The following is a 26,922-nucleotide window of genomic DNA, read 5'->3' as shown; positions in this document are numbered from 1 at the left end:
TCCCAGTACTACTCCAGCCTGAGCGCGCTTAACTACAGAGTTTCCTCCATAGTTAAACCCAAAGCTTGCAACCCCATTTGCAAAACCTTCACCAAGTGTTCTGCCTTATGAACCATTCATTAGAAAGCCCCTTCGGCTCATCAGTTGATAAGCAGGAGATAATTTCCACAGTAAGTCAAATTGTGATATTGCTATCAGGATTTATCAAGTTATCAAAGTCGACCTAGCATAGCCTCTTATGCCATAGCCAGCTATCTTCGAACTTCACAACTAAGCAATAACTAGTCGTAGTATTTAGCTTGAAAAGATTACCTTTGGTTCGTTCACTGGTAGCATCAATTTTCCATTCTTTCCAGATATCTTGTGCTTACCATCACTTTTCAAATCTAAAACCTTTGTTATTCATCTAGGATACACTTAGCAAGTTATACTTCAATCCATCTACCCCATGCACATCTTCACAAGTAATATCATTAGTTAAAATCAATCGTACCTTTTCCTTTGATTACATAGGGAAAACCCTTAGCAAACCTAGCTGAACTTCCATCACAGCGTTCCATAATCAAAGATTTGTCCTTGTCTCCAGTCTTATGGTGTGTACAACAATTGTCGATGACCCAATCATTGTCAAAGTTCATATTTGAGATCAGTGCATTTTCTTCACCAATTACTGCATTGTCAATAGAGTGATTTTCTTTTACAGCAACAAACACTATTTCCCCATCATTGTCATCACCTCCTAAGTTGTATTCATTTTCCTCATCCTCGACAATGTAAAAAGTCCTCATACTTCTTATACTTATCTTTCTTTTCTCCATTGTGTTCCTTCTTTGGCTTGTTTGGACATCTGTGTTCAAAGTGACCAATTTGTCTACAGTTCCAGCATGTAATAGGGCTCTTTCCTTTGTATATTCATTTTCCTTTACGAAAATATTTTGCAATTAAGGCTTCAAGTTCCTCCAAATCCTGTTCTTCTACTGCTAATCCTTCATAATCATCAGATTCGCAAACAATAGTTTTTCCTTTCCTAGATGAGCTAACTCTAGCTGTAGCTTGGAATGCAACTTCATTAACAAGTTGATTATTATCATAGTTAGTTCAAATGTAGTAAGTCTACTAATAAGTGAGTCAATTGTAATCTTACTTTTGTCAATTGTCCATAGTTCTTTTATGGTAGAGACTTGAATAGCAGACCTAGCTAGAAGAGTTCTGAGCATTTTACTTACAACTTCACTTACTTCGATTTTTCCACCAGCTCTTTTGATTGTTGCAATGATCTCCTTGATCCTTGCTCCATACTGTGCAATGGTTTCATGCTCCTCCATTCTCCTGCCATCATATTTTCCTTTCAGTCCTTCAACTTTTGCTTGTAGAACATGTTCATCTCCTCCATGGACTTCTGCAAGCTAATCCCACAGCTGCTTGGCTGAAGGAAGGTCTTGGATGTCAACATACTCAAAGTTGTGTAGTACATTTGTGAGTTCTATCATCATTGAGTCATGAATCATCTTTTCTTTCTTCATGCTTCAGAGAGAGTGCCAGAGGGCTAAGCATATTCACGAGTAAGATAATCTGCTGCATTATCTGCAATTCCTGATAAATATAATTTCATCTTGCTTGCGCACATACCAAATTCATCCTTATACTTGTTAAACTTAGGTGTGTCCTTGTACATCTTGAGATTTTTACCAAAGTAGTTAAGCTTCCAAATAAGAGACCTAAGCTCTGATACCAGTTGTAGATATAGGAAGATTTCGAGGGTGAGGTGGGGTTAAATCAGTAATCACCAATTCTAAAAGTAAATCACAAATCAAAGTTCTTTAACAGTTTAACTATAACAACATTATTGGTTAACTAAGCATTAGGCATCCATAAAACATAGTGAAACATTCACACAAATTAAACAAAAGTATTTATCTCATGGAAACTTGATTAGGGTGAAAACCACGGTGTTAGATCAGTGCTCACATATAGTTGTACTCTTATGCTCTATTAGAAGCTTGCCCGGTTAAGGGTTACAAAAACACTGTTAGGTGTTATCCTGTTAAGTGATTTCCCTAAGACCTAAAGTATTTACCCTGTTAGGAGTAACCTGATTAGAGGATTTAGAAACTCTACTCTAAGAATGCCATCATATTAAAGGATTTACAATAGACCTACTAAAGTCGCCTGATTAGGGATTTTATTGTCACAATTGTTAGAGAGTAACAACTAACAATGATCTGCAGTTTGCACTAGTTGCTAATTCAGATACTTTACGGTTCCATAACACAATAAAACATCATTACAATCCTCTGATCAAATCTGTACTTTTTATGTAATCGCAACAATTCTTTACTGTCGATAGTCTTCACTGTTCGCTACTATCTTTCTTCCTCTTCGTCATGATACTAAACTCCTTTCTTTTCCTTTATGTAGTAACATTACAATCATAAATCCTAAACCTAGATCCAATGATCAAAACTTCATCATCAAATTTGTTCTTGCAAATTCCATCATCTCCATAAGTCGTTTTTTACCTTGTCAAAACTTCTTTAGCAATTCTACTTGTCCTTATTACCTTGATTTTAGTGTCATCACCCTGCTGCTTGGATTATGCTCGAGTCGTGCCATTTTCTCCTTTCCTCTATTTACTCATTGCTCGCCCTATAAGCCTCCATTATTTCTGATAATCATCTTTTGTTCCGATAAGGTTCTGCTCCAAGTTCTCCGGTAAGTCCTAGTATTTCCGATAGTAGTTACCAGTTACAATCTATTCTGAAATGTCTTTTCTCCACTTCTTTACTTAACCTTGGATTATTCTCTATGCTTATCCTCTTCACTATATGCTTGTCTATCTTCTAATAAACCATCAAACCATTAACTACCTATCATTGTCTGTTCCAACTGTTACCTGATAAGATCCTTATCAACATAATTGTGTGCCCTTCTCAATGTTTCTGCAATCATTTTTCTAAAGATATGGTAACAAGTCAAAACAATATGTCAAGGATTTGACATCAATGACAAATAGTATAACTAATATCATGTTTATCAATCATGTACTAATCATCAGCAACTTCATCAATTAAATCAGTTATGCCAATAGGTTTGGATTGTGCTAGGAAATGGCAATTTACTTAATCTCTGTAATGTCCTTTACCAGGATGCTACTAATTTAAAATGATTAACATAAATCACTATGCATTTAAATCAGATTAATGATTCAAAATACATTGACAGTTTACATAAGCCCTAATGTAATGTCCCCTTTTGGGATTTATATTAGTTTAATCCTTATACTTTCCTTTGAAGTCTGATCTTCCCTATCAAGTTGACCTCTTAGACTGACCTTTCTTTATCTCAGTCCATCCTTAGAATCTCGCTAAACAGTAGTATTGATTTTAATGGTACCGATTCTTACAAAACATCAATCTTTACAGCTCAGCAAGTAATATATACATAAGATTGATTCAGTGGTGGTACCTGATTTCTTCTTCAGACATACAAGTGTAGAAATGTTGCCAAAGCCAAACCTACAAGATGTTTGACATACTGTTCCGAATGTTGCATGGTCGGAAGAATTCTTAAATAACTGGTATAGGTCATCAGATTTTCAAAATCTTTATTTCTGGGATTTCAAGTATCTACAAGAAAAGTCTGTATTGCTAACTGACAGATACTCTTGATTTGTCAGCTTAGGCTCTTTCTCTACCTAATCAGATAATACTTGTTGCAAGCTTGGCAATTCATGGCATCCAATGCTCTGATATGTGTTTTGGATCGTAACTATGGTCTAATGTGACAAAAAACTGCTAGAGTCTTCTACAACACCTTCCAATTAGAGAAGTCTTACACAAACCACTTCATGCAACAAATGTAATTTCCTCAATGCACATTTCTAGAAAGCATACCCACTTCGATATCGCTTGACATAGTATAGGGGCAGCCAATCCTAGCATCCACATACAATAGCAACACATGAATACTTTAGGGAAGCTGAAATAGATCAAAAGCTATCATTATTGATCACTCTTAATCTCAAATCTCCCTCACACAAATAAAATCAGGCTTTTTCATAAACTAGCCAAGGAAAATACATCTGTATTCTTCTAACGAAGTTTTTTCTTTCTAATTCCCTCTCACCATTTTAATTTTTTCCTTCCTTCCTCTTTCATTGTCAACCTCTCCTCAATTATATACGTGTTTGGAAAGAGACCAGCATTAAACTGCTGCAGCCAGGAATGTAACAGCAGTCTCCTCCCATAAAGGTAATGGATATTTTAGGCATAATTATAAAATGTAATGACGAAGGAAAATACCTCTGTATTCTTCTACTGTAGCTTTCTCTTACATAATTCCATCTACAGTCAGCTGAGGTGGCTGACATTTCATGATTTGCTTACAATGGTTAGTTCACTCTTTCTTTCTTTTTTATTGTCACCCTCTCCTTGATTATATATGTTTTTGGAAAAGGGATGGAAACTAATTTGCTCCAGCCAGGAATGTAACAGCAATCTCCTCCCATAAAGGTGATGGATATTGAAGGCAAGGGAACTGTTCGCTACTATAGTCAGCCATATAATCATAAATCTACAATATTTAACAGCCTATTCCCACATTGTGACTGCTAAGAATTATATGAACCCCACCAAAATGGATGTGATGCTGCCTAGAAGGAAGAATCAAGGATAAGACACAACTGCTTAAGGAAAACACTAGTTTAACATGATGTCAACACAGAACTTGTATTAGTTACAAGTACAATAACTTATTGGTGAGCTGGCAATGAATAGTCATCCAGGTCCCAGTTGACCAATCAAGGAGAAATAAATCCAGTAGCATGAGAAAACATTGATCATGATATGTTCTAACTAGAGACCAATAACTCTACCTTTACTGCATATTTTCCTATACAAAGGAAACATATATTGACCATTTTTCTGCATAGTCTGGAAGGCAATTGAACATTTTAAGTATGCACGTTGGCATTTCCACTAGATCTGGCTCTGCTAGATTACATTTGAAGGAAAACTGAAAGGAAAATTGAAGTTATGGTGTACACATGATATTGTTGCATGTGTGTGTGAGGAGTGTATGCTAGGGCACATCATTAACAAGGTCTTCTGAAATGAAAGATTTACGGGGACATAAGGCAAGTAGAGCAAAAGTACTACATGCAACAGCTGCAAGATTTCAAACCTAATACAACTATTGAGATCATTCATCATTGTAACAGAATGGAAAATCTACTAAATACCTTCTTACGATTAACTCTAGCTCTCTTCCAACAAAGAAGACCTCCTGACCTTGACTCAAGCCTTCTGTTAACAAACAAAGATCCCAAGTCAGAAGCTTTCAAAAGCATTAAATTTTCCACCTTAGACAAACAAATCACAAACATGACAAGTTGAAAAATCATACTCATTGTTGCTGTAATTATTGTTAATTTAGGTAATCAAATAAAAGCAGAAAAGAGGATAATTCGAAGAAACCTTTTTAAACATTGTTTTCACATGATGTTCACTTAAATGGACTGTAATTAAGTTCATATTGTGTACTCTGTGTAAAAAACAACACAGGCTGTAATGTTGTATTTGAGTGTCTATAAAATTGAAGTATTCTCTTAACTGGAATTTAACTAGACTCTCTTTTTTATATGTACAGACAAAACATTCCATTATTAAATAAATGCAGACAATTCGTCAGGACTAACATGGGGTGAAACTAGAAAGGGGTCAAAGAAGTTCATGTATCTAGAAATTGAATGGACTCAAAAGTAATTCATAGAAATTAAGGATGAATACATGTACAATTCACATTGCTCTGATATTATTTTATTCAATGAGGCAGATGTTTGATAAAGGTAAAAGCATAAAATACTCATCCATTTCCCCATTTCACTAGATTTTCCTTCAGCAGTTCCCTTCTTACTTCAGCTGTTCAAAGTTTGGATATGGTCACAAATGAGATTTTGGTTTTGGTTTTGAATCTTTTGTTAATGTTTTTAGGTTAAGGTCCTTTTAAAAAGGGGTGGGGGGGCCTATTACTTTTTTTGACTTTTTTAAACCAACATTCACCTATTTGTCCTCACAGATGACTAGCCATCCCCAGGAAGGTCAGGGGACATCAAGGCATCCCCTACACGTCTTGGGTATGGCTAGTCGTCCCCAGACATTTCTGGGTTGGAAACATATCAGAAACATCCCAAAAAAATTCAATATTGAAGATGGCCAACGATATTTTCAATACATCGCCCGAATTTTCCAACTCCAGGACAGCCCTATTTTTGTCAACTATGCATCACAGGGTAACATAGTGAAAAACTCAACTTGTGATTTTGATATAACACATACCCTAGCCTAACAGTATCTTCTTGTTAAAACCTGCAAGACTTGATTTTTTGAAATCTCCATCATTCTTCAAATGCTTGCAATTATGAACAATGACAATTTCCACACCTTTGAAATACTGCAAATGTCATGCATATCTATGACTAAAGGCCTCTACAATTTTTGTGACTACAAAACATATAGAAAATGCATGCTGATGATTACAGAAACTCCTGCTTGTAATTGGAAATTAATTTATTTTTGGTTTTTCTTTCTATCTTACTCTTTGCAACTTTGGAAAATGCAAGATTAGATCATAGGGCCTTGTTTTTGTTGTCTTGTGGTTTGACAAACCCTAACTCGTGATTGGACTTTGAACGGAAGACAGTTCTTCTCCATGCTCTTGCAGATTGTGTCTATAAATAATGATGTTTTGCACTTGATAATTTGCAAACTAATAAGATGTTTCAAGGAATCCCCTACACATCTCGGGTATGGCTAGTCGTCCCCAGACATTTCTGGTTTGGAAACATATCAGAAACGTCCCAGAAAAATTTGATGTTGGAGATAGCTAAGGACATTTTCAATGCATCCCCCAAATGTTCCCAGACAAGGATGGCCCTATTTTTATCAATTATGTGTCATCAAGTAACATAGTGAAAAAGTCGACTTGTGATTTTGATATACCACATAACCTAGCCTAATAGTACCTTCTTGTTAAAACCTACAAAACATGATTTCTTGAAAATCTACATCATTCTTCAAATGCTTGCGACTATCAACAATGATGATTTCCACACCTTTGAAATACTGCAAATGTCATCTTGTGCCTATCTATGACTAAAGACCTCTACAATTTTCATGACGACAAAACATATAGAAAATCCATGCTGATAATCACAGAAACTCCTGCTTGGAATTGGAAATTAAATTATTGTTGGTTTTTCTTCCTATCACTACTCTTTCCAACTTTGCAAAATGCAAGATTAAATCATAGGACCTTGCTTTTGTTGTCTTGTGTTTTGAAAAACCCTAACCTGTGATTGGACTTTGAAAGAATGACAAATTCTTCCCCGTGCTCTTGCAGATTGTGGCTATAACGAATGATGTTTCGCACTCGATTATTTGCATACTAATAAAATGTTTCATTATTTTGTTGACTTTCCACCCTTGCAACATTCTCTTCCCAACTTCTTTATTGATATCAAGTTAACTCTGATGCCAATGTTGGTAAAAACTGAAGAAACAAGATTAAGAGAAACTGACATATATCTTATTGAAATTGTCCCACACTATATTATTCAACACATTCTAATATAGAAAATAATTACAATATAAAAATAGATGGCAGTTACAAAGGACTGGTGTTACAACAACTTCATTAAAGAGTCAAGACTATTACAACTCATAGCTTATTACATAGAAGTGAAAGCAAAAACTTCATTATATCAGTAGTAATATTCTGATACATTAGATACTTCCCAAACAAAAATTTACCATTTACCACTTCCACTTGAATTTGGGAATATTGAAAAATTAAAGCAAAGATCACTTCCATCTTTTGAAATAGAACACAAACAAGTGATAGCAGTTCCTCAGTTAGGAGGTGTCAACTTGGAACTATGTGAGCAAAGGATTGAAATGGTCTCCACAAACGAGGAGAACAATGAAGATGAGACGAGGATTGAACAGACAATAGGAGAAAAATGAGTGAAGAAGGTCATCAAATATGAATGTGGAAAGGGGTATGAAAGAAATGAATGAATCTGTCAGAAATTCAGATTTCTGAAGGAAAAGGAACCTCAATAGTAAAAAGGGTATTAGCAAAAAGGATAGTTACATTCTGAGGGAGATATGTATATCAAATGCAAGAAAATAGTTATCACCAGATCTTTACATATTTCTCTGTGATGCATGAACTCTAAATGATGGGACCTCTGACGGGAATGAACAAAAATCGAGATTCTAAGATAAAGAATTTTTTTTGTTGATAATAACCATATTTACTTCTCAAAAGAGAAAATCAAGCCATTGAGAAAGTATGTGCTAGTATAGAATTAGGGTGAAAGGAACCATGGCTTGGGATTATGTTCAACTCAGAGCTTAGTGTTAAACCATAATAGTGGCCAAAATCAGCTAAACACAATAATATGAGTAAAAAATCACATCAAAAGAGATTGCGATATGTCTATATAGATGCCTAACTTGAAACTGCCAAAATCATTACAAATCATCATATTGCTCTTAATCAAGAGCATCAACATCGTCTTATGCAATATCATTATCTCTGTGTTACTAAATAAAGTTACAAACACTACAATCAACTTGAACAGAAAAATACTTCACATCTATGATGATGGCCAGTAAGCAATCATACCGAAAAATCACTAAATACAAATTACAGAACTGGAAATTAAATGCCATGCTTACAAGTTTTCTTGTTCAAGCTTCTCAGCAATAGAAATCCCTCTCTCTTTTGGCCATCTACCAGTGTAATCTTGGTGCTGATCTTGATTGAAACCATCAACACTTCCCTCTGCATGTTGAATAACATAACCAAGTGAGACTTTACTTTTGGTTGGGTTTTGTGTCCTGGGACGTTCTCTTACATTCTTATGCTTCTCTGGTCGATAAGGACCAAAGGTAGATAAATGGGGAGAAGACTGTGCTTCTTGTAACCATGCACTTTCCATTCGTTTTTCATCTACTCGTTTTCCTATATGTTGGCTACACACATGGCCTTGATGAGATAAAACATCTCCTTCAATTTCGACAATTTCACTTTTAGAAGCCTCAAGGGTCTGAGATTGGATATTTTCCCTCCCATCTGTAATCGTGTCATTACCAATTTCACTTCTTAAATTGTTTTGAGCTTCAGGGATACCAAGCTGTAATTTGTGAGTAGAAGAATTCAAACCGTGGGTTTGTACAGCATATGAAGGATTTGATTGGCCCTCCGGAAAACTAATTTTGACCTGTAAATCAGCTTTCCTTTCTTGAGTAGATGCATAGTCAATTTGGACTTCAACTGGGCAGCCAAGAGCTAACTGAAATGCCTGTACAATAGATGACCTTGATTTCTCTGCCACTGCTTTGTGCTCCTGATGGTTGAAGACCAGCCTTGCAGCCGGAGCTGTACATAAGTCAAACCTTCATTTTATTACTTACAGACCAAAGTAGCAATAATAGAGTGCCAATTATTTTGACAGATTCAATGGGTTATATCACAAAAGCATCTAATGCATGAAATTCCAGATTAATAATAATGTACAAAAAAATATTACATACTGAATCAATGAACACACAAAATATACCCGAAAAAGACGAACTTACAAGTCACGAGTACACTGCAACTGATATTTGGCATCTTTTTGGTGGATGCATATTAAATCCTATGAATATAAGCACATGAAGAACACATGAAAATTGTTTTCTCTAGTCACAAGCAGATTATGTTGAGTGATTATTTTGTATGGTTTTACTTTTAGTAGATGCATATATACACATTCAAAGAAAAAACTGGGTTAATGCCAAATATTGCAAGAAGCAATAATTTTCAGTAAATAATTCTTGGCAATGGAAACATCTCAATCACCTGAACTATTTAATCATCATACAATACAATCTAAGTCTTAAAAATATCACAACATGATTGAACTTGGTTACCAATTTTCTGCAATACAAGTCAAGTCTTGTCTTCCTCGACTAAGCATATGGCTTTGTTACAGCATGTTACATTTAAAGAATCTTATCCTTTAAAGGATTCAGAGGAAACCTACTATCATTCTGTCATGACATGTCAATTGTTGCTTTTATAATGCTCTCTTGTTATACTACTGTAGCAGAACCCAAGAACCTCTTATTTTATACATAGTATCACATCCATCTCAAGTTTTCAATACTGGTTGGCAATTAAAAGCAACTTGTAGCAACAAATGAATGCTTAGTTTAGGATAACCTTGTCCCTAAGTTGTAAAGCAGAACTGACAGCCTTGAACAACTAGTTGATATAAGGGACAATGCACCACCTACCCCCATATGTGGTTTTAATTTACACCTCTTGACATAATAAAGGAGGGAGCAGCTTACTTTTGAATACCTATTAGAATGGCCCTTAGAAGATAGCAATGAAACCTTACCTTAGAGCTAATAAAAAATGAAGCAAGTTGCACCATCAAATATGTGCATACTATCATATCATCATGATTCCTATCTAAAAGGCAAGACCCAATGATGAATGATATCAATCAAAGAAGCGTATGTTCATTTCTCTAATGGGTCTTAGTTAAACACTAAAAGATAAGGAGAGAACAACCTAGAAGGTAGCAATAGCACCAATACAATCCAAAAAAGATATGGAACATACCAAAGCCTAAAGAATCTATGTGCATTGTTATTCAGTAGGCCAAGAACACAATCATCTTAGGAATTATTAATCATTACCTTGCCATTGCACAAGACTACTTGTGTGGTAGTGCCCTTTCATCCATGATATGTGGGCTTTTTGAACTCTTTCCCTTGAAATCAAGATTTCATCCAAATAAATCTTGCTTCAAAGAATAAATAACTTATTCTTAGCTCTCGTGGCCATCAAACAATCCATAGAGGACAAGAGTCAAGTCTATAAAGTGACATCCAAAGCCATACGAGTTATATCTAGAGTGATGTCTTTAAGTTTAAGATCCAAAGTTTCTTCTACAAAAATGAGTTATATCTAGAATGATGTCTTTAAGTTTAACATGTAAAGTTTCTTCTACAAAAATCTGGTCTACCATAAGGATGGCGGAGTTTTGGATGATATGAACCCAAGGAAACAATCAAAAAGCAATAAATTTGCATTAACATTAGTATGAATCTAAGTTACCACAATCGCCTTGCAAAGCCTAAAGTTGGAAGTCAGTTTGAGACACATTCATAGTCAGTTCAGATTTGATCTAAATTCATTTTTAACTTTTTTCCGTCACATTCACTGTAAAGTCCAACAGCAGGACCCTGGTCAACTTTCACCCACTTTTGAGTGAATGTGAAATCAGTCACATGAGTCCAGAAGAGTTTAGCTGAATGTTGGTCGAATTTGGTCGTTTGTTGAGTTTCAATGTTTTTATTAGTTTTTTAATATTTTTTTCCAATCTAAAAGTGACATTTTTGGCATTGCAGGGCATTCTCATTGCCGGGTGTTTGCTGAGAATCGCACAACAAAGAAATTGTCGTGACAACACAGTCAGCCTTAAAGTGAATGGATATACCGTATTTTGTTAAATTGTTTCTTGTACTTCTACTTCAAGTCAAAGAACAAAGCAGAAGAAATGTTGGCATTCAATAATGTGCAAGGAATCCATGAGTGCCTTAACAGACAAATTATTGATGACAAAAATTATTTCAAAGGATATCTGAAAAGCAACAAGTATTGCAACAAGATCAGATAAATATGGCTGAACAGAACATTCGTTTCCCACAAACAGTAGGGTGACAAATATGTTACTTTGTGATGACCAAGAAGATGCTGTGCATTTGAAAGCTTAGCTTCAGCTGTTTTTGACAGAGTAGTCTATGCCTAATTTTAGAAATAAAACACAGTGTGCTGGGTTGTTCTCGATAAATAAAGTGGGGATAACTAATAAGCCTTTTGCCCATTTCAGTTTTGATAAAAATTAAAATCACAAAAGGAGCTTTGCATATGGTGTATTGACTGAATATTAGTTGAGCCATGTGAATTTTAAAATGTATAATGTGGGTATTGGCTGAGAAATATCTTGCTTTGTGCAGAAATATCAGCAGGAGGTGGTCTGTTACATCCCCTACTTTGCTCAATTTTAAAATATTCTATATAGCCGTTGAGACTTCATGCCAACATCAATTGACTAGTGAAAATCGGTTACTCAAGGTCTCATGTGAAATAGAAGCATTGGTTATTCATTATGATTTCATGGGAATAAGAACATTGGTTAATCATTATGATGTCATATGAATTGGAAATGGTTAGCTGACATGGGTATTTGATTTCGTTAAAATGATTTGGGAAATATGTTATTACTATGGTAATTTCCTTTTGCAAGAACACAACAAAGAAGGAGGAAGCATTTCTAGAGAGGGAATTGGGTATGGAGACACCACCTGCCATTGAGTTAACAGGTATGAGTCCTAAACTACCATGGCCAATGGAAAATGGACTAGGCAAGCAAGGGTATACCAAGTGATCACAATGAGCTAAACAGATCAACATATTTAATAAGACAATAAAGGTATTCACTTGAGTAGGAATGAACAAAGAACAATTGTAATTTATAAAACATAAGGAGCAAAATTATTATATCCCTCCTATGTCAATGTTTTATTATTATTTCCATTTTATGGCAATAATTTTAATATTATTTCATGTCATCGGCCTTCATTAATTTCTAGCGGCCATATTTTCTTAATCTTCATTAGGCCTTTATAATTTGTGCTACCATATATATTTTCGGCCTTTTAATGGCTCTTGTTTGTAACTCATTTTGTTGCCACCTTTTCTCATCTTGCTTGTAACCGAGCATGCATTTGAAACAAAGAGACAAGCTCTTTATACGCAATTGCATTTTGATGCCAAGTGATCACATTGTATATCAAATGTTCCTCTGGCATTTGCTATCGACGATATTCTATTTGCATGTTGCATTTCATTCAGTATTGCACTCGCATTTCCATTTGCAAATTCCATTACCATCTGCAGCTACGTTTACAAGTGTCATGAATCATATTAAGGTTGCCTAACATAGCAACTTGTTTATCCATGATTGGCACATACAATGTTATCCATCAATACATGAGAATTGCATTGATACAGTGCATAGATCATTACTTGGAGACTGCATTTCATATTTCTATGTTCTGCGATTTCACCTACAATGTCATGGGTCATTAAAAGTCTCGCTTCTCAACTACTAATGAGTGCTAGAAACTACAGGCAAGGAGCCATACCAAGCATTTCAGCTTCTCACTAACACAAGGGAGTGATGATACCTTTACCAAGTTGTGCATTCTTTCTGCACTTTTATTTTCAATTTGTGATATGATAAGGCTCTGGAATTTTAGCTCGGAAATTTGAAAATAACATTGGAATTATAGATAGAGCCTAGCCCTGAATGGACTGTTTTTACTTACATAAGCCCAACTGTATAAAAACATGCATAAGAGTATGAATTATCTATTACATACTGTAATATTATTCTTTTTAGAACTTCAATTTAATTTGGAAGATCTCCAACCCAATGCAACACTTATATAGGGGCATCTTCTATATGCCTCTACGATAAGAGAAGGCACTCTCAAAGTGAGTCAAGAAAAACAGTTTATTAAGTATCATGAATCTTTTATATTAATGTTCCCATAAGCCCAGGCTGGGCAGAAAGTATTTGGCTGTGATTATTCAATGATTTAGACAGCCACATTGTGATTCATCGAGGATGACCAGCAAGGCCGAGATGAAGAGTGTGGGCTGCTAACAAAAGAAATGTCATTTATCCTTCCATGATAGGAGAAAGAAATCAGTAACAATAAAACAGTCAATGAACATAAGCAACCTAATGAACTAAATCAGCTCATGCTGATCAAGGGGTACTATTCTTGTTGTCAAGTTGAGTGGTGGGTTTAGTGGCATGCTTGCTGCTGTGATCACCAGAGGTCAGGGCTGCTAGCAATTGGATAGATAGGTTGATGGGAAGGACTCCATAGCCTAGTTGGCTACCTAGCCAACACTCTAACTCCAGGATACTCAATGGTGGGACAAGGGTATCCCATGCCTAATCCCGAGTAGGGAGGGCCTTTCTCGGTTAAAACTGTGTGGGGATACTTAAGGGTCCATGGTTGGGAGTTTAAACCCCTGACAACGCTTCTCCTATGAGATGCCAGTTATCTTCTTTCTTTGGGTATTTTACCTTATGTACTTTCATTTTCAGCTGAAAATATGATTAGATAGATTGTTAAAGTTGCAAGCTGCTGATTTAAGTTATTTCTTTTGCTTAACTAAAATTCAGTTAACTTGTTATAACCGTTAAACTCTTTCAAGTGAATATGTAAAGTAGTTGTTATAACTATCTTCCATTCAGATGAATATGGAAAGTAACCTAATTGTTGTAATTTATTAATTGTTACAAATGGTTAGGAAAGTAGCTTGTTGCAGTAATGGTTACTTATGATGGCAGTTATGTATATTGCATTGTTGATAGAATGCTTCTTTATTCTGCTATAGTTATTAAACTCTTTCATATGAACATCTAAATAGCTGTTATAGCTGCCTTCTCAGGCTCATGAATATGAAAAAGTGATTGTATTCAATGATATGATAGGTGTTCCTTAAGGCTAGGAAAAATGGGATGTTACATGGTCTTCTAGCACCATCTTCTATTAGTGCCTGTAATCTTCTTGTAGGTAGCTATAGGTGTATTTTGCTAGGTTGTTTTGATATTAGCATAGTAGTGTATAACATTATTTGCTGCAGCATAGTGTGTATGTGTATATATATTTATATACTTGTACATACAAACCCAAACCCAACCCAAAAAAAATGACAAGTTTGGAACCCACATCCGTACCAGAATCCTAACCGGCAACTTAGGTATGATTCAATATTAGAAAATTTCATCTTAGACATGCTCAATAATCAAAGAGGAAACACTATGGTTAAAGCATACAAATCTTTTCCTTTGGTTATTTCATTTATTGAAACTCCATTCTCTAATAATAAATATTAAATTTTAATAATAAAATTTAAACTAGATAAACCTACCAAACAAATTTGTATCTAGAAATTCAATAACATCAACCATTGTAAAACAACTGACCTGCTCCAAACGAGACTGAAAAGAGTTTTCCTTGTACATGCAAGAATTGCTTCAAAGAATTTGTATGGATCCTCTCTAGAACTCCTTCCCAAATATCTTCAAGCTTAGATGGACTTCTGCAGATAAATTGCCTCAACCCTGCTTCATTTACCTCCATAGAATATGCAGATGAGGTTGTTGGAATTGTGTTCCTACCACTAATCTTTGAATCCACATTATGTTCAAAATTTTTGTTTCTTGATGATAAAATTGATGAATTGCCCTTAACTCTACTTCCACCATGACTGACTGTACCAGGATCCTTGGTACTCCTAGCAGAACCGATGTCTTTCTTTGTTCTGAAATCTTTGAAGTGTGTATTCTCAAACATATCATCTTTAAGGTCCTGTCTAGGATCCACAGATTCCCTATTAGTAACTTGCTTTTCATTCATATGGTTCCGTGCTACAGGGCTCTGCCTGAAACTGGTACCTGCAGAGGAACTTGGCAACATATATGACTGATCTGGAGCAAGCTGAAGCAAAGCAGCTGTTAGCCATGTTGTTCTATCACTCGACAGTCGAAGCTGCTTCTCAGCCTCGGAGAGTGTCTTCAGTGCCTGCCGCAATCTCTCCATCTCTTCTTTGGACACTGCAAAAAAATAGAATTATAAAGTAAACATTGTTTTAAAAATAGGCCACTGAAGCATGCTTTAGGATTTTAGTTGGCAAAAGAAAAGATACAAGATAATAGCTCTGGGAGAAAGAACTATGATTCTCTCCGTAGTTGGTGAATGGAATCATCCAATACACATGATATTATTTTCTTGATCAAAAAATCTATTAATGACATAGTGTCTGCTTAGGGTAATGAATTCAGTGAATTAGCATCCATGATATTATTTTCTTGATCAAAAAATATTAATGACATAGTGTCTGCTTAGGGTAATGAATTCAGTGAATTAGCATCCATGATAAATCTTTCTGTGGTTAACATGTTTTTAGTATGACTGCAAGCCCCAAAGAAACCACCTTCACTTTCTGTGAATATAAGGAATCGCATCTTATCGCATGAAAACAAACAAATCTACTACTTTTGCAACATTTAATCGATGCAATTGACAAACACAAATGTCCATCAACATGCAATAGAACAAAAACAACAAAACTTGTCAATATACTGATGCTTTCTATTAAAAAGAGCTCATAAACAGATAGAAACGAGTACTTGTTTCTCTAGTGTATACACCACTAACTTTTTAAATAACACATTTAGCTAGAAACTATGTCCTTAATATTAGAGCTAAGGAAACATTTTCCCATTTGGCAGGACATAAAAATAAACTCTTTCATTTCTAAGTGGAACTCTTAATAACTGGTTCTTTGCAGGTCATTTGAAGGTCAATTGCAATTGGTGAATTGCAATTGGTGAAAAAAACTAACAATTGGTGAAAAAAACTAACTTACAAACCCATAAAAATCAGAAGCAAAAAACTTTGGACAAGCTTCAAAAATAGAAGAAATTTAGTTTCGTTTAGTCCTTTCAGTGTTTTACTTCTGTATTACCAAAAAAGGAAATAGTAAGAACCTGCTAAAAATTAAATGACAGTTGAGGTCACTAAAAATAGCATATAATTCTCTACTTCCCTGATTCCTTTGCTTTTGAAATCCCTTACTACCATCTTTGATATTTTTAAGCTCTACTATTATAGTAGCAATGTGCCAAGCAATACAGTTTGTAAAGCCATTCAATCCATAAAAAATTGTTCAAGGGTTGAAAGTGAAGGTTGATGTTTATTATTTGAAATTTTGACTGCTTCAAAAGAAAAATGTTCATATTCAAGAAATTGTTGGGGTTTATGATATACTATCATAAACCACATTTTAAGTTTTTGTTGGACCTGTTATGTTGTAAACACACATGCCTCAGAATTTAGCTTAGTTTGTTGTACGCATTTGTTAGTTCACAAATTTCTTTCTAGGGGTCATTTTTCCAGCCTTTGGAGGATAATTGAAACCAAGTGTTGAATGATGAAAGTTTTTCAAGGTATGAAAGTGGAATCTTCCTTGTCATGGTCAATTTACAAAAAAAGAGTTGAATTTCCTTGTCAACTATGAATTTCCACAGTTTGACAAGTGGTAACTTCCTTGCAACCCTCAAATTTCTGCTCTTGGAGGCTAAATGTTGTTGAAAGATGAAATAAAAGTAAAATTGAGGACAAAGACCAAGTGAAAAGTAAAAGGAAAAAATTCCCTTGTAAAGGTTGATTTTCCATTCTGGGAAAATTTAGAAGGCAAAATGAAAGAGAAGAACAGAATATTGGATATCCTTGTCAACCGAGAAATTCCATCCTTTGTTAAGACATTTTCCTTGTGTGGTTTGATTTTCCACTCTCCAAGCAAGATAGTGAATAATGCAAGTAAATGGGAATGTAGAAGGAAGAAAAATGAGGAAATTATAATATTCCTTCTAAGGGTCATTTTTGCACCCTTGAGGAGCAAGGTGTTGATGAGAAGTTAAAGTGTTGATAAATTACATCTTCCTTCTAAAAAACAAATTTCCACTGTTTGAGAAAAGCTTTCTTGTAGGGTGTAAAATTCCACTCTAGTTGATGATAAATTTCCAAAAGAAAAACCTTTCTTCTACAGGTCAAATTTCCACTCCTTAAGGGGCAAATAAAGAAAAAAACATGAAAGTCGAGCTCATAAAAGGAATAAATGCAATGGTTGAGTTACACCTTTTGTAGCTTATAAAGGGAGATCAAATGCAACCATTTCCAATCAAACTTCAAACACAATTTGACCACTACAAGGCAGAGCAAATCTAAGCATCAGTGAATATACTCAAGGAAGCATTTAAGGAGAGGAAAGAAAGGATCAATTTTCAGGTTTGATTACTTTAAGGCAAATTTGGTGACAGTACCAATCTTCAAGCATTGAATTCCCAGCAGAGAGTGCAAAATAAGGCATATACATGTGGATTCATAACAGATGTTGAATTTCAGTAGTTGTGATACAGATCTTCATTCATTTTCTTATTCGTCTATCTTCAGCAAACTCCTGTTTGTGTATCTTCAACAAACTCAAAGTTGTGTATAGTGGGTTCATTGGCTTCAATTCACTACAATTCCTTGGAATCATATTTCACCATATCTCTTATTGTTCTCTGATTATTATAATGATTACTCATCGTCATATTCTTGTGACCGTCTGTTTGCTTTCTCCACAATGGCTTGACATCATGTATACATATATGTTATGCCAACAGTTTCCTTTTTCATCTGAGCTCATGCCATTTACGCTTGTCAGGTCTCAGTTTTTATGAGAAATGATTCATAACCTTGCTAGAAACCATTCTTTTTTTTATTCTTGCCATGTTTGTCTATAACCGTTGTCAGTTCACATACAGCATGTGATATCTATTGATATCGGGTGGTCTGTTCATTTTCAGCAAGCCATTTTGTTCATATCAAGTCATCTTCTTCTAGACTATGATGTATGTGTGATCATTGGTGGATGCATGATTAGAAACTTCTTAACTACTCAATTGTGAATTTTTTTCTCTGAATCTCCAGTCATATGCTATGTTCATGATTCTTTAGTACTCCGATTTATTTTTCTCTGCGTATCAAAAATATATTAGTGCTATATATAGTTCCATGACTTGGACTCAGCTATGACTTGGCAACAACTCCGCTACTGACTCAACAAATAGAAAGCATAGATATGTAGAATTATAAAGTGTAAAATGTATATAAAATCCATGAAATCCATGGCATCAAATGTTCTCAAACATGTGTAAACTGTAATAAAAAACAAGTCTATGGCTCAGGCTCTTGGTCAACCTCAGCCTTGGAGTAGTTTGTTTGCCTCCTACAAATTGATCTGAGGTAGGTCTTCGATGATTGACAAGCCATAGTCTTCACATGTGAGATTCCACGTTGATCAACATTGGCTGCCTTTCTTCACTGCTGGTTACAAACCTATGGCTCCTCTTTTTTCTCCCTCTCTCTCAATTTTCCTATCTTCTTCTCATAGCAAGCAATTAGAAATCCTTTTAGGGAAAATTAGAAGGCATATGCAAAAAAATTAAAGCAAAATGTAATTGTGTTTTTTTACTAGCAACTTGTGGCTACCATGGGCTCATGGCTCATGACCCGTCTGGTCATCTTGTTGGGTCATGAAAACCTGCCAAACCTGACTCGGTTGCGGGTAGTTAAAACCCACATATCTTATCGCAGGTTCAGGAACACTATATATATATATATATATAATGATCAATTTTGTTAAGAGAATGATCAATGTTTGATCATGGAGATGATCATTTTGAGAGTTACCAAATTTCTCCTGTTTAATCTCTTGAAAGGAGATTGCCAGATTTCTTGATTAAATATTTCTAACGATTACAATCATATGCTGAAGACTTTGTAATTATTTTCTAAGATTCTGAATAAAGAGTTATTTTGTGGGTTGGGTTGTTTCAGTAAAGGAGGGTTTTTACCAGAATAATTGTGCAGTGTCATATGTTGCTTTGTGTTCTTTGAATTGATTTTTGTTGTTTATCTATATTCTGATTCAATAATTGACATGGTATCATAGCGGGTCTAAGGAAACGATTCAAAAACAGAAGTATTATCATACGTTTACTATTTGCTCTACTTTCTTGTTATGTGATTCAGCTACTTACTTTGGTGAACAATCTGAAAGTTGAAGACAGATTGGATAGTTCTTCAAACTTCTCTTGATGGAAGTTTAGAATTTTGATTGCTCTTGAAGAGAAAGGTCTTCTTGACTATGTGAATTCTGATGGAGTAGAACCTACTAAAGATAAAGAAGCTAAGAAAGCTCAATGGAAAAAGAACAAGATCATGGCTAAGAAGATTCTGATTGATTCGGTTAAGGATCATCTAGTTCCCATTATTTCAAAGTTGAGTTCAGTCAAAGAGATGTTTCTGAATCTGAAATACCTGTATGAATTCAAAAACATAAGCAGGGCTCTAGCTCTGAAACGTCAACCTCTGCATGTTAAAATGGCTAGAGGAGAATAAGTTGCTTCATACTTTGTTAAGATTACAAAGTTGACAGATCAGCTTAGTGCAATTGGAGAATCCTTTGTCGATAAAGATTTGGTCATGCTTGCCATGAATAGACTTTTCCACTCTTGGGAATCCTTCATTTAAGGTGTCAATGGGAGAGATGATCTTCCAAAATTTGTTAGGTTGAGAATTGATTGCGTTCAGGAAGAATGCAGACTAGAAGCTAGAGGCAATGAAGATGATCATGTACTCACTGCCCACACTTCAAAGGGGAAAGGACAGAATTTTGAGTCAGCCCCTAATTCCAAAAAAAATAGGATCTTTCTAAAGATTTGGTGCTTTAGATGTGATAAATTTCGACACTTTGATAGAGATCGTACCTCAAGACCAATGCCTCAAGCAGCTGCTGCAAATGTTGAGAACTCTTCTCCTCAAAGATAGTTAAGTGAAAATTCTGAAGGATTCTTATTTATTTAGGCACTTTCTAGCAATGTCACTACTAACATACATGGTTGATTGATAGTGGAGCCTCTCATGACATTACTGGTTATTGCGAACACCTCTCTAACTTGAAGGAAAAGATTCTCATCTCTAACTAATCATTTGTGATGATGCATGTTATTCTGCCAAGATACTAATTCGCAGGGAAAATGCCCAAATGGGGAAGCACAAGTGGATTTTGCTCCTAAAGCCTTGTGGACACCTCCCAGAAGACCATTCTGGCATCCTTGATGCGTTGTGGATCCTTTGCCCGGCATCAAATCTGATGCTCTTTTAGACTAAAAAATTAACTTAAATCACATTTAGACATGTGCTTATTGATTTCTTTAATAGTTTTTTGCTCCTAAACCCTAAAATGGTCCAAAAAGCGTCATGCATCCATTTTTCATCTCATTTTGTTTGCAGCTATGCTCTCTTCTCATTTGGTCTCCATTTTGGCATTTTTAAGGTAAGGTGATTATTTTCGAAGAGGATCGTTCGTGGGGTGAAACATAGCTTCCACAAAGTAACCTTAAGTATCTAAGATAAACATTTGATCCCATGCTTGAGTCCTTCAATGAAGTTTTTTGAGACTTTGATGAATGTATTCAAGTTTGGGAAGAAATTTTTCTAAGTGTTTTCCATTCTTTTTAAGAAATAAAGAAACAAGTTTAGCTATCTATTTTAGTAATTTGTATCGTTTCTTTTGCATTTGAATGCTTGATGTTCATAATAATTTTCTAATTTAAATTTATTTATTTTTTAATTTTTTAATTTTTCAAAAATTGATGTAGGGTCTCTTTTATGGAGTCATACTACAAGAATATCACAAGTTTTAGGAAATGGCCACCACCAGTAGTCAAAGTTTAGTGGGAGGACAAGGAGCCAATAGTTTCAAAATTGATGTAGGGTTTCCTTTATGGAGTCATACCACAAGAATATCACAATTTTAGGAGGTGGCTCATATATTTGGAAGTGTAATGTATGTCAAGGTAACAAAGGCAAACCATTTACTAGTTCATATTCCCTAGTCAAACTTCATTTTATGGGCCTTGCTGGCCAAGGAATGGGAATGTGCAAAGGTAAAGATGGGAAGGGGATGTGTAATACACAAATAGCTTCATATATAAAAGAACAAGAAGTTGTTGATAAATTGGTTAAAAGATCAAAACAAAGTTTTCATAAACCTCCATCTAAAAAGAAAAATAATGTAATTACCCACTAAACCAATTGTATACTCTAAACATTCATTCTTGCAAATACATGTACCGGGAGAAAAGACTTCTATAGAGAAAGTTATTCAACCAACTAAAAATTCTCGGAAAACTTTGGGTGTTTCTATTGTTTATGATGGATGGAAAGATACAAGAAACTGGCCATTGATTAATGCTATAGCAGTTTCCTCCTATGGGACAATTTTGAAGGCAGTTGATTGTAAAGGGGAAGTGAAAGATTCACAAGTCATCTCTAGAATTCGCATTGGGGCCATAGAGATGGTGAGTAGTGAGAATGTGGTCCAAGTAATTATAAACAATACCAAAAATTGTAGGGTACAGTTGTTTTGGTTGAGGACCGATATGACCATAATTTTGGACCCATGTGCCATACACTCCAACTTGGTCATGCAATAAATTAGCACTCAAATAAATTAGTTGAAGCAAAAATATCAAGAGGGGAAGCAGATACAGATGTGTGTGATGAACCATCACGTCACAACCGATATTCAAATCATTCTCCAAATTGGAGTTATTTAAGGTAAATTGTACTTAACAAATTTTATTTATTTATTTAATTCAAATAGTTTTTTTATATGCTTAATTATCAACTTGTATATAACTTTGCTTAATATTTATTGGCATATTGTTATTAACTTGCTTAGGTTGTTGAGACCCGATTTGCATCTCATACAATTGTTATGTAGCGACTCATCAAGGTGCAAGGGGCGTTGAGCCAAATGGTTATTTCTTGCGTTATCGGATCCGCATTCTAGAGCTCAAGTTCAGGTTCAGATTCATCTGGGTCCAGATTCGAGCCCAGGCCTGTTAAGGGTTCAGGCAAGGTCCACATTGCAAATTGTGGGTCCACACTTATGCAGACCCACAGTCTGCAAGACAGACCCTACCCAAACCACTAGCGGACCCACGATTTTGCAATTTAGTAATTCAATGTATGATTTTCTTCGTGGACCCATAGTCTACAAGACGGACCCTACCCGGACCCCTAGCGGACCCGAGCGGACCCACGACTTTGCAATTTAGTAATTCAATGTATGATTTTCTTTACAATCATGAACATAGATTAATGAGAGTATTTAATGTTTATCATTGACATTTGGAGTTGATCAAAGATCAAGCAATGTTATGAAATGACTTAGTTTCAGAATTACGCACATTTCTCTTATTATATATATATATATATATAATGCATCTATCTATCTATAAATACTGACGAACCCACCCACAAACACAAATGGGAAAAGAATTTGCCGAACTCAAACTTGAATCCATCCCCAAACCCAAATCGGCACCTTAAGTTATTTCTAACTAGTGGGGTATACGAAAGGCTTCTAATTTAGAGAGGGCCTTAAAGGTCAAGGCATTGGTCTTGGATGGCAGTTGGTAGGCTTGTGTGCAATTTGTATTGGATTTCACCGAGCCTATCATAGCTATGCTTCACTCTACTGATATAGATCAACCTTGTTTAGGGTGTTAAGTTTGAACCAAAATTAAGGAAGAAATACAACAATGCACAACAATAAAATAAACTTAAGATTACCCTGGGAAAAAAACCACCTCACCAAGAGAAATAACCCAACCCACCAAGAATAGAAACTTTATTTTGAAATCTCAGAAAACGATTACAAAGTCTTTCCATCTTATGATTGAAATCCTCAAGATTATTAAATCAATACGAGCAAAGAAAATTATTTGAATGATCGTTCTCTCTAATAAACGATATGGACAATATGCTGAAAAAGTTTTGAAAGTTCTGATATATAAAACATATATATAAATCTTATAGAAGAAAATTTGTACACATCACCCGACTCACAATTTATGATTAACAAATCAAGAACACTCCTCTAAAAACTTTTCACTTAAGCATATATTGTCATAACCATGCATGCACGTCCCTTTCTCTACAACTTACTCCAAAACATGAATGATACTACATATACTTTCGTCACCAAAACAATTTAAAATAATACTATTCTTCAAAGTGTTACAAACAAAAGCGTGTATCATCGTCACACATACAAAGAGAGGGTGTCGTTTGAGAAAACTAAGAGAACTAACGTCGTTGAAAATGCAAACTGATGAGGTGGAGAGTATTCCCGACAAATGTGCCATGTCATATGTTGAGTAATCTCTTCACATAGATGATGTAATAGTGTAACAACCACTTTTTCGGGTCTTAATTAACAACTAACATATTCAAAGAAATACAGTTATTACTTCATTTTCATAGGAAAACAATTATATCAGTTATGTTCGTGTGAATGAGATTAACAGTTACAATTACTTAAACGGAAAACTCATAAATAACATCTGAAAACACCATCAATAAATGTACTATTGAAATTAAACTCTACATACCATGGGATTTGAACCGAGAAATCATTGTAGGGATACGTTTGCAATCACCCAGATTAGTCCACAAATATCACTTCGGATAAATTGATGATTAGCATCAAATACCACTATATCAATATCAAATGATGATTACTATTAAATACCACTACATCATTTAGGGCATCTCATACCACTGTATCAATTAAGGCATCGATTACCATTGGATCATTTAGGGCTTTAGATACCACTGTATCATTTAAGGCATCGGATACCACCGTATCATTTAGAGCATCAATTACCATTGGATCGTTTAGGGCATCGGATACCACTATATCATTTGGTGTGTCAATACCACTATATCATTCCTTTTCTTTCGATTGCTTAACTGTGGAAATAACATAAGATTAGAAGATATGCTCATAATCATTATTTTTATAAATGAAAGATTGAAATATCAATTCCATCAGATAAATCTATCTCTCACAAATAAATATATTCCACGTTCAGTTAGAAAATCAACCTATCTAACTGGTTCCCAATTATATCGACGATAAGAGTTGCTTTAAAGAAATAAGTGTAACGATGTTACAACTCAATAAATCTTACCTTCTACTTGAATATACATTATAAAAGCAAATATACTTGTTTCCGACAAACGTTTGAATGCATAACTTATCTTTATCTGATACACGTCTGACATCTTGTGGAGAGGGAAAATATTGTTAGGGGCTTAACCACCCAACCTTAAACCAAAACTTATCTCCACACAATCTCTAATGAGAAAGGCCCTCCCTACTCGGAATAGGCAGGGAACATCTTGTGATCCATTGAGCATCCTGGTATCTAATCACACCACTCGACTTGACAGCAGAGAATACAATAACCATGATCATGCATAAGCTATTAAATGATTCATTTTTAAAATGATAAACAATGTTATCTCATAACTAATTCTGTTTCATGTTATCGCAAATTCCTTTCTCTCACTTCTTCACCCTTTTCCTTGGCTGTACAGCCAGGTGAGTCCCAGGTGTTTGAATCTCAGAGCAACCCGCTCTTTCTATAAATCCTTAACTGGTAAAAGAATATTATATGTTTTTAGCTTATCACAAATTGTGACTTGAAAGAATATGTTCTTTAAAACTAGCAGAAATATCCTTGACTCTTATTTCCAATTTGTATATTTAAATCATGATTTTATTGCATCATCAATAACTCTTTCTCAAGAGGTTCTATCCGATGATTATAATTACAGTTTAACTGTTATGGAATTCGGAAACCGATAGAAAATGATAAGAAATATACAGCTATGCGTAGAACATGATTGATTATATACTTCTAGCTTTTGCACAAACTTCTTTTAAAGAAAGAGACATGCATAAATGTCTATCAGCCAACTTTAAAAAAATTTTGGCAAATGGTTTATGAATCCATGCTATAACACATCAATATGCTTATTGCTAAGCAACTCTCTAAAGTATAAATGATGGTAAATCACAGCTACAGCCATGGAAATTGCTTGTAAAAACAATTATCATGGGAATAACATGAACTGGATTGGTTTTTTTTCACATGACTTGATATAAGTTTGGGTCTGTCCTGAAGTATTTGCAAAAACAACTTGGTAACCAGCTCTCCTTCAGTTGCTAAGAATGTATCCAAAATGCTAAGATACTCAATCTTCTGTGATGATTGATTCACACACAAGAAGGTTCTAAGGCGCTGCTTGTGAATAGAAACTACAGATTTAAATAACAGTGAATCCAAGTTATAAAGCGCTGCTTGTGAATGGTAAATACTGGTTGAAATAGCTGTGAATCCGGCACATGAAATAACTAGAAATCGGGTGTGTGAAGGATGAAGAGGAGACTGGAACGTAGCAGAAGGTAGTCGAGTGTATGAATGTTATGTCCGACTCTCTTATGGCTTCCATATAAAAGGCAAGTCGAGACTTCTTGGCTTCCGTAACATAAAAGATTATTTCCAATTTATCACGCCAAGTGTTTAATTAGTTAAAACCAAGAAGAATAAAACTGAAAATAAAGTTGGAAGATTATAATTTGAATATTATTATAATTTTATATTTATATAAGTACATGTAAATATATTAATGGGGTGACATCACTTTATCAAATTATTATAATATAATGGTGCCATTTCATTTTTATATCTATATGTACATATATAGATATATCTAATATAATAATAAGGTGAAAGATCATATTAAATCCTTTGAGGTACGTTTTATAATTCAATTCAATTATTTTAATTAAATTATTTTAAATTATTTATTTAATAGCTCATGCGGTTTCATCAATTGTATCCTGATGTTCAAGTCGCTAGGTCCTCAACCCATTTGCCCAGTGATGGTGATGCTCCTGTGCTAATTCTTTTTTGACAATGCTTCCACCCCTTTGACATGCTTCCTACAAGGAAATTCTCCGCAGTTAAATCATATTACCATAACAAGTTATTCAATCATAAATAATCATAACGGCTAACCGCCTATTCAATTCTATGAATTCGTGATAAATAATTTAAACAACTAACTACCTTACCATTTCGCAAAAATATTAAAACAATTTAACTATCAACTAACTTCATGTGATCCTCAATGGCTATATTTTAAATTAGGTCAAAAATTGGGATGTAACATATAGCCAAAAATAAATTTGTTCCAATGAGTGATGCACAAGCTAATACATAATATGAACCATGGTCAAAGA

At 34.8% G+C, this 26,922-nt stretch overlaps 1 protein-coding gene across 2 annotated transcripts in view; it reads right to left on the bottom strand.

Moving 5' to 3' along the window:
* LOC149566559 (AAA-type ATPase family protein) overlaps positions 1–26,922 on the bottom strand; it is an 85,677-nt gene that overhangs the window by 18,044 nt on the left and 40,711 nt on the right. For both annotated transcript variants that reach the window (XM_089819864.1, XM_089819865.1), the window contains 3 exons: positions 15,131–15,760; positions 8,742–9,444; positions 5,240–5,303 (listed from right to left, as the gene is read on the bottom strand). In XM_089819864.1, the coding sequence (XP_089675990.1) occupies positions 5,240–5,303; positions 8,742–9,444; positions 15,131–15,760 (1,397 nt within the window). The remainder of the gene's footprint in view (positions 1–5,239; positions 5,304–8,741; positions 9,445–15,130; positions 15,761–26,922) is intronic.

Source organism: Cupressus sempervirens, chromosome 3, assembly GCF_028749045.1.
Source record: "Cupressus sempervirens isolate cs-2001-9-10 chromosome 3, ASM2874904v1, whole genome shotgun sequence".
Lineage (NCBI taxonomy): Eukaryota > Viridiplantae > Streptophyta > Pinopsida > Cupressales > Cupressaceae > Cupressus > Cupressus sempervirens.
This window is presented reverse-complemented; position numbering and strand designations above follow the sequence as displayed.